This window comes from Notolepis coatsorum, assembly GCF_963971535.1.
Source record: "Notolepis coatsorum genome assembly, chromosome: 1".
Taxonomy (NCBI): domain Eukaryota; kingdom Metazoa; phylum Chordata; class Actinopteri; order Aulopiformes; family Paralepididae; genus Notolepis; species Notolepis coatsorum.
This window is the reverse complement of record NC_140165.1, coordinates 24,494,340-24,503,383: the sequence shown is the minus strand read 5'-3', so window position 1 is coordinate 24,503,383 and position 9,044 is coordinate 24,494,340. Positions and strand designations below refer to the sequence as shown.

Sequence of the window (9,044 nt, the reverse complement as noted above, 5' to 3'; positions counted from 1 at the left end):
ATTAGCTTACCGGCCAGCAAGCTAAGCTAACCTTCATCACCAGTAAAGCATGTTCAGGGGTAGAAGAGGAAATGTGAACATTTCTGATTAACTCATCCCATCGGCAAGATGAAGTAACGTTTTTTTTTCTTCATCATGGTTTTCAAGATCACTCGTCTTAACTAACGTTAGCTCGACCATGAACCTGACCGAAACACCGCTGATGGTTATATGCCACTCACTGGGGCTCCACCCCATCTAACTGACATTAACCGCTAGTCTTATTTCCTATTTATTTCTTTGGTACGAGTTTTAAGAAAGTAACTGTGGCTAACTTTAGTAACGTTACTGTAAAAGGCACACGTTGCAGCGCGGTGCCACTGCTGGTCTTGACCGCATTCTCTCGGATCCTCAGATTTCTACAAACGGGTGAACGAACCAGACGGAAGAGATGCAGCTCTTGTGCGTCACGCTGCTGGTCGTGTTTGCCACCGTGTTTGCCGATGACAAAGATGTCGGAACCGTGGTTGGAATCGACCTGGGCACCACCTACTCATGGTAAGAAATTGTGACTGTTGTGTAGACTTTCAAAAAAAGTAAATGGTACCCATAAGATATTAAGTATGCTTGGCAAAGATGGTAATTTGTAAAGTCTTCGTTATGCATTTGTCTTCTCTAGCGTTGGAGTATTCAGGAATGGCCGTGTGGAGATCATTGCCAATGACCAGGGAAACCGCATCACTCCATCCTACGTGGCCTTCACCGCGGAGGGTGAGCGTTTGATCGGTGATGCTGCCAAGAACCAGCTGACCTCCAACCCAGAGAACACCATCTTCGATGCCAAGAGGTTGATTGGCCGCACATGGGCTGACTCCATGGTGCAGCAAGACATCAAGTACTTGCCCTTCAAGGTGAGGTTCTTAACCATGCCTGGCTTTTAGAGCCTTAGGTGGAATTCCTGCAACCTAAAAGTGGCTAAGAATGTTCACCTCTGAGGCAAATTGCTCAGTGTACCATACTTTTGCCTCCTAGGTTCTTGATAAGAAGAGTAAGCCCCATATCCAGGTGGACATTGGGAATGGTCAGATGAAGACCTTTGCTCCTGAGGAGATCTCTGCCATGGTGCTGGTCAAAATGAAGGAGACCGCTGAGGCTTACCTGGGCAAGAAGGTAACTAAACTCATTCCCAGATAGAAATGAGGGGTTTTGAGTAACAATATTTGAAAAAAAATTCATACAATTTGCAATGTATCAAACTATGACTATTTGCTTGAAAGAGATTAACCCTCTTCTTGTCTTCTCCTAGGTCACTCATGCTGTGGTCACTGTCCCCGCTTACTTCAATGACGCCCAGCGACAGGCCACCAAGGATGCTGGAGTCATTGCCGGTCTGAACGTCATGAGAATCATCAACGAACCGTAAGTGTCTTTGTGTAGTATCTTTTATCACTCACCATGATTTTAAAGATGAACTTAAACTTTCTTAGAACATCTTAATAACGTCTTGCTCTTATCTCATCCAGAACCGCTGCCGCCCTTGCCTATGGCCTGGACAAGAAGGACGGCGAGAAGAACATCCTCGTGTTTGACTTGGGCGGCGGCACCTTCGACGTCTCTCTGCTCACCATCGACAACGGCGTGTTTGAGGTCATAGCCACCAACGGCGACACCCATCTGGGAGGCGAGGACTTTGACCAGCATGTCATGGAGCACTTCATCAAGCTGTACAAGAAGAAGACTGGCAAGGATGTGCGCAAGGACAACCATGCTGTGCAGAAGCTGCGTCGCGAGGTGGAGAAGGCCAAGAGGGCCCTGTCCGCCAGTCACCAGGCCAGCATTGAGATTGAGTCCTTCTTCGAGGGAGAGGACTTCTCAGAGACCCTGACCCGTGCCAAGTTTGAGGAGCTCAACATGGTAAGAAGACCGTTTCCCATAAGTCAAAACCTGTATATATATATGCACATTTAACTTAAGAAAACCTGCACTTGCAGAACACAACTAAGCCTTTTTCTTCCCATGCTAGGACCTGTTCCGTTCCACCATGAAGCCTGTACAGAAGGTGCTGGAAGACTCCAACATGAAGAAGCATGACATTGATGAGATCGTCCTGGTCGGAGGCTCCACTCGTATCCCCAAAATCCAGCAGCTGGTGAAGGAGTTCTTCAACGGCAAAGAGCCTTCCAGGGGCATCAACCCCGACGAGGCTGTGGCCTACGGAGCTGCTGTGCAGGCTGGAGTGCTGTCTGGAGAGGACACTGGTAGGTCACAATCCAGACATGAGTCACTTTTTTGCGTTGCGATGCATATGTTTCACTGCTTTTGATGCAGTGTAACATGGGACCTGGACACCTTGACCTAAATGTTTCTCATTCTTGTCTTCTAGGTGACCTGGTTCTTCTAGACGTGTGCCCCCTGACTCTGGGTATTGAGACGGTTGGAGGAGTCATGACCAAGCTGATTCCCAGGAACACTGTGGTGCCCACCAAGAAGTCTCAGATCTTCTCTACCGCCTCCAACAACCAGGACACTGTCACCATCAAGGTCTATGAAGGTAAGAGAAAACTGCATGACATATTGATGGAAACCTATTAGGGCTGTACCGAATGTCATTTTGTAACATTCAAATCTTCTATTGAAGTATTTGAACGAAGCTTCAAATGTCTGTCTGTGAGGTTCGCCTCTTCCCTGGACCTTTAGTTCCTGTTCCCTGGACCTTTTATTCCCTGTCTCCTCACCTCACCAGCCCCCACCCTCGCGTTGTCGTTACTGTGAGGTTCGCCTCTTCCCTGGACCTTTAATTCCTGTTCCCTGGACCTTTAATTCCCTGTCTCCTCACCTCTCCAGCCCCCACCCTCGCGTTCGTTTACTCTCGTCTGCTCTTCAGCAGCCCACACCCTTGGACTACCTTATTTATGTGTTTGATTGGTCCGTGCCGAACACACACTTCTAGTCAAGTATCAATTACCATCACGCACCTGATGTGTGTTCTAATTAGCGCCCCAGTGGGCTTTAAATACCTGGATCTCCCCCCCAGTCCTTGTCGGGTCGTTCTCTATCTGTAAGCTCCTACGGGAGATTCCCTATCTGTATCTGTTTCTTTATTCTGTATGCTGTTTCATCTCCGGCGTGAGACGAGGTGCAAGCCTTCGCCACCTGTCGCCGTTTGCCTGGAGTGGGACACAGTACTGCGCTCTCTAATTCTCTACGGGAGGTATTCCAGTGTTCCACTCCAGACCCCGCGCCAGACGTGCTCCTACAGCAGATGCGCACCACTCCAGACTCCGCGCTGATGCGCTCCTACAGCAGACGCGCTCCTACAGCAGACGCGCACCACTCCAGACCCCGCGCCAGACGCGCTCCTACAGCAGACGCGCACCACTCCAGACTCCGCGCTGATGCGCTCCTACAGCAGACGCGCACCACTCCAGACTCCGCGCTGATGCGCTCCTACAACAGACGCGCACCACTCCAGACTCCGCGCTGATGCGCTCCTACAGCAGACGCGCACCACTCCAGACTCCGCGCTGATGCGCTCCTACAGCAGACGCGCACCACTCCAGACTCCGCGCTGATGCGCTCCTACAGCAGACGCGCTCCTTCAGCAGACGCGCTCCACTCCAGACGCGCATCGCTCTCTAATTCTCTACGGGAGGATGTGTCTCTCCGAGCCGGCGCGCTCTCCGAACCGGCGCGTTCTCCAAGCCGACGCGCACCACTCCAGACTTCTAGCCGGCGCGCTACTTCTCCAGACGCGCATCGCTCTCTAATTCTCTACGGGAGGATGCGTCTCTCCGAGCCGGCGCGCTCTTCAAGCCGACGCGCACCACTCCAGACGTCTAGCCTGTGCGCTCCTTCTCCATCCCTGTAAGCAGCTGTGGCCCTCGCCCTGTCCAAGGCCTTAACCCTGTTCTCTCTGTCCAGGTCTCCAGCCCGCCTCCGCGGGCCTCTGTCCCTGTTCCCCTCTCCAGTGCCCCTGTTCCTGCCCTGTCCTTGCCCTGGCCCTGTCCTTTAGCCTTAGCCCCTTAGCCTGCTCGCCTCTTAAAGGCACATTGCCCTTTTTCCTTGTTCCGGTATTTTTGTGTTCTCCCTTAAAGGGACAGTGCCGCTTTTCTGTTGTATTCAATAAATGCCCAGTTCTTGGCTTACTCTCATACCTGTCTTGTGTTGTGCGATTGGGGTCGGTTACAAACCATAACAGTACGACCCGACCCGTCGACGACCCCAGCCAGCACAGACAGTGTATGTTGAGTTTGTCCTTTGTTAGCTCCCCTGTTAGCCTGTTAGCTCCCCTGTTAGCCTTTGTTAGTTCCCCTGTTGACTCCCCTGTTAGCTTCCCTGTTATCCCTGTTAGCTTCCCTGTTAGCCCTGTTAGCTCCCCTGTTAGCTTGTTAGTCTCCCCTGTTAGCTCCCCTGTTAGCCTTGTTAGCTCCCCTGTTAGCTTCCCTGTTAGCTCCCCTGTTAGCCTGTTAGTCTCCCCTGTTAGCTTCCCTGTTAGCCTCGTTAGCTCCCCTGCAGCTTGCCAGGCCTCTACTACCAGCTTGGCCCCAGTCTGCTAGCCATGCCCAGGCAGCTAACCCGGTCCCTCTGCATGGCCTCCACTTTTTGTGTAGCTTTCCCACTGCTAGGACTGCCCCTTCAGCTAGCAAGGTCAGTTTCCCCACTGCTAGGACTGCCCCTTCAGCTAGCAAGGTCAGTTTTCCCACTGCTAGGACTGCCCTTTCAGCTAGCAAGGTCAGTTTTCCCCACTGCTAGGACTGCCCCTTCAGCTAGCAAGGTCAGTTTTCTCCCACTGCTAGGACTGCCCCTTCAGCTAGCAAGGTCTGTTTTCTCCCACTGCTAGGACTGCCCCTTCAGCTAGCAAGGTCAGTTTCCCCGCTGCTAGGACTGCCCTTTCAGCTAGCAAGGTCAGTTTTCTCCCACTGCTAGGACTGCCCCTTCAGCTAGCAAGGTCAGTTTTCTCCCACTGCTAGGACTGCCCCTTCAGCTAGCAAGGTCAGTTTCCCCACTGCTAGGACTGCCCCTTCAGCTAGCAAGGTCAGTTTTCTCCCACTGCTAGGACTGCCCCTTCAGCTAGCAAGGTCAGTTTCCCCACTGCTAGGACTGCCCCTTCAGCTAGCAAGGTCAGTTTTCTCCCACTGCTAGGACTGCCCCTTCAGCTAGCAAGGTCAGTTTCCCCACTGCTAGGACTGCCCCTTCAGCTAGCAAGGTCAGTTTTCCCCACTGCTAGGACTGCCCCTTCAGCTAGCAAGGTCAGTTTCCCCACAGCTAGGACTGTCCTTCCAGCTAGCTTGTTCTCTCATGCTGGTCCAGCCCTGTCTGCTAGCCTAGCTCCGGCAGCTAGCGCAGCCTCTATGTTAATGTAGCATTACAGCTAGCATAGGCCCTGTAGCTATCAGTGTCCTCTAGTTACCCCTCAGCTCCTCTAGTTACCCCTCAGCTCCTCTAGTTACCCCTCAGCTACCATAGTTACCCCTCAGCTACCCTAGTTACCCCTCAGCTACCCTAGTTACCCCTCAGCTATCCTGTCCCTCTGCTAGCCCCACTTTTGGTGTAGCTTCCCCGCTAGCTTGGCCCAATTTTTTGTTTGTTGCCTTGTTATGTCCCCTGCCCCTCTGTCTTTATTTTTTGGGTCGCCCGGTGGCTCCCGTGGAGGGGGGAGTACTGTGATGTTCGCCTCTTCCCTGGACCTTTAGTTCCTGTTCCCTGGACCTTTTATTCCCTGTCTCCTCACCTCACCAGCCCCCACCCTCGCGTTGTCGTTACTGTGAGGTTCGCCTCTTCCCTGGACCTTTAATTCCTGTTCCCTGGACCTTTAATTCCCTGTCTCCTCACCTCTCCAGCCCCCACCCTCGCGTTCGTTTACTCTCGTCTGCTCTTCAGCAGCCCACACCCTTGGACTACCTTATTTATGTGTTTGATTGGTCCGTGCCGAACACACACTTCTAGTCAAGTATCAATTACCATCACGCACCTGATGTGTGTTCTAATTAGCGCCCCAGTGGGCTTTAAATACCTGGATCTCCCCCCCAGTCCTTGTCGGGTCGTTCTCTATCTGTAAGCTCCTACGGGAGATTCCCTATCTGTATCTGTTTCTTTATTCTGTATGCTGTTTCATCTCCGGCGTGAGACGGTGCAAGCCTTCGCCACCTGGAGTGGGACACAGTACTGCGCTCTCTAGTTCTCTACGGGAGGTATTCCAGTGTTCCACTCCAGACCCCGCGCCAGACGCGCTCCTACAGCAGACGCGCACCACTCCAGACTCTGCGCTGATGCGCTCCTACAGCAGACGCGCTCCTACAGCAGACGCGCACCACTCCAGACCCCGCGCCAGACGCGCTCCTACAGCAGACGCGCACCACTCCAGACTCCGCGCTGATGCGCTCCTACAACAGACGCGCACCACTCCAGACTCCGCGCTGATGCGCTCCTACAGCAGACGCGCACCACTCCAGACTCCGCGCTGATGCGCTCCTACAGCAGACGCGCACCACTCCAGACTCCGCGCTGATGCGCTCCTACAGCAGACGCGCTCCTTCAGCAGACGCGCTCCACTCCAGACGCGCATCGCTCTCTAATTCTCTACGGGAGGATGTGTCTCTCCGAGCCGGCGCGCTCTCCGAACCGGCGCGTTCTCCAAGCCGACGCGCACCACTCCAGACTTCTAGCCGGCGCGCTACTTCTCCAGACTCGCATCGCTCTCTAATTCTCTACGGGAGGATGCGTCTCTCCGAGCCGGCGCGCTCTTCAAGCCGACGCGCACCACTCCAGACGTCTAGCCTGTGCGCTCCTTCTCCATCCCTGTAAGCAGCTCTGGCCCTCGCCCTGTCCAAGGCCTTAACCCTGTTCTCTCTGTCCCTGTCTCCAGCCCGCCTCCGCGGGCCTCTGTCCCTGTTCCCCTCTCCAGTGCCCCTGTTCCTGCCCTGTCCTTGCCCTGGCCCTGTCCTTTAGCCTTAGCCCCTTAGCCTGCTCGCCTCTTAAAGGCACATTGCCCTTTTTCCTTGTTCCGGTATTTTTGTGTTCTCCCTTAAAGGGACAGTGCCGCTTTTCTGTTGTATTCAATAAATGCCCAGTTCTTGGCTTACTCTCATACCTGTCTTGTGTTGTGCGATTGGGGTCGGTTACAAACCATAACACTGTCGTCATATTTTACGACGTAAGCACGTATTTTTATATTGAATTCTTTTTAATAAATATCCTCAACTAAATCCTCAATTTGAATAAAGTGATTAATCTGATTGAGTTTAATAATAAAAAAAGAATCAACTATAATGAATAACTTGTCAGTTTCGTCAACATAAATAATCCAATAAGGGCACGGTTGGTACGAAAGTGATGGTGACGTCTTGATGGAGTGCCAAGCCAATGCAGATAGGCTACATCATTTATGATAAATGTTTTATTTAAATTTTTATGACGAGTCATATACTATAATATTAGTGTAGCCTAATCTTTATCTGCAACTGTGAAGAAAAACCCCATTGGTTTAAACGGAATGAATAGACACATAAAAAAATATATATATTTAAAATGATTATATTTTTTAATAAAAAATTCGAATGTTGATTTAGAATTCGAATGTCAACATTATGAACGAAGCTTTGAACTATTCGGTACAACCCTAAAACCTATACATAATGGCTAGGATTTGAAGGTGTGATGAAACTTTTAACAGTCAATTCATCTTTATTCATATATATATTTTATATAAACATGCCTATAAAAATTATTATGAAACAATGGTTTCATAACTTTGGATTCGGGTTGTAATTTTCATTTCTTTCCCTTCAGGCGAGCGGCCCCTGACCAAAGACAACCACCTGCTGGGCACCTTCGACCTGACTGGTATCCCTCCCACTCCCCGTGGTGTACCCCAGATAGAGGTCACCTTCGAGATTGACGTCAACGGCATCCTGCGCGTCACCGCTGAGGATAAGGTCACGGGCAACAAGAACAAAATCACCATCACCAATGACCAGAACCGCCTGACACCAGAGGACATTGAGCGCATGGTGAACGACGCCGAACGCTTCGCCGATGAGGACAAGAGGCTGAAGGAACGCATCGATGCCCGTAACGAGCTGGAGAGCTACGCCTACTCTCTTAAGAACCAGGTGGGCGACAAGGAGAAGCTGGGCGGCAAGCTGTCCGACGAGGACAAGGAAACCATTGAGAAGGCTGTGCAGGAGAAGATTGAGTGGATGGTGTCCCACCAGGACTCCGACACAGAGGAGTTCCAAGCCAAGAAGAAGGAGCTGGAGGAGATTGTGCAGCCCATCGTCGGCAAGCTGTACGGAGGCGCCGGTGCACCCCCGCCCGAGGCGGGAGAGGGTGAGCAGGGTGAGCAGGAGGAGAAGGATGAGTTGTAGGCAGCGAGATGGAAATGGAAATGGAGATGGCAACTCTCAGCAGCTTTTAGAAGTGGCAAACATAGAAATGGACAAATTAAAAGGTTGGTTCAACACAAATAAGTTATCACTCAATTTGAAAAAAAAACAACTTCATGATATTTGGAAATTGTAAAAGAATCACTGATCCTCAACTGAAAATTGATAATGTAAAAATGTTGAGAGTATATACAAACAAGTTTCTAGGGGTCTTAATAGACCACAAACTCTGCTGGAAACCCCATATAAAATATTTGTGTTCAAAGTTAGCGAGAAGTATTGGTATACTGGGCAAGACTAGATATATCCTGAATCATAAAACTCTATACATTATATTGCACACTCATTGTACCATATCTATCATATTGTGTTGAAATCTGGGGAAATACTTATAAAAGCAACTTACAAAAGATATGCACACTGCAAAAAAGAGCCATACGGGGATAGTACATCATGGTATATATTTAGATCACACAAATAGTCTGTTTGTAAGGAGTCAAACATAAAAATTCATTGACTTAATCAAATTCAAATCTGCACAAATTATGTTTCTGGCAATAAAAAACAAATTACCAAGCAACATTCAAAAAATTTTCACGGCTAGAGAGAGTGTTTATAATTTTAGAGGGACATTAGCTTTAAAGCAACCTACGGTACGTACAACTCTTAAAAGTATGAGCA

The 9,044-nt window shown here is 50.4% G+C and overlaps 1 protein-coding gene across 1 annotated transcript; it reads left to right on the top strand.

The window, feature by feature from the left end:
• Window positions 1-430: 430 nt before the first annotated feature.
• On the top strand, window positions 431-8,434 carry LOC311239600 (endoplasmic reticulum chaperone BiP-like; the record flags this gene model as incomplete). The annotated part of the gene is made up of 8 exons (XM_084327969.1): window positions 431-537; window positions 659-890; window positions 1,012-1,149; window positions 1,286-1,398; window positions 1,503-1,893; window positions 2,003-2,237; window positions 2,363-2,530; window positions 7,768-8,434. The coding sequence occupies 8 exons, from the start codon at window positions 431-433 to the stop codon at window positions 8,343-8,345; spliced, it is 1,962 nt and encodes a 653-aa protein (XP_084184095.1). The 3' UTR covers window positions 8,346-8,434.
• Window positions 8,435-9,044: the final 610 nt, after the last annotated feature.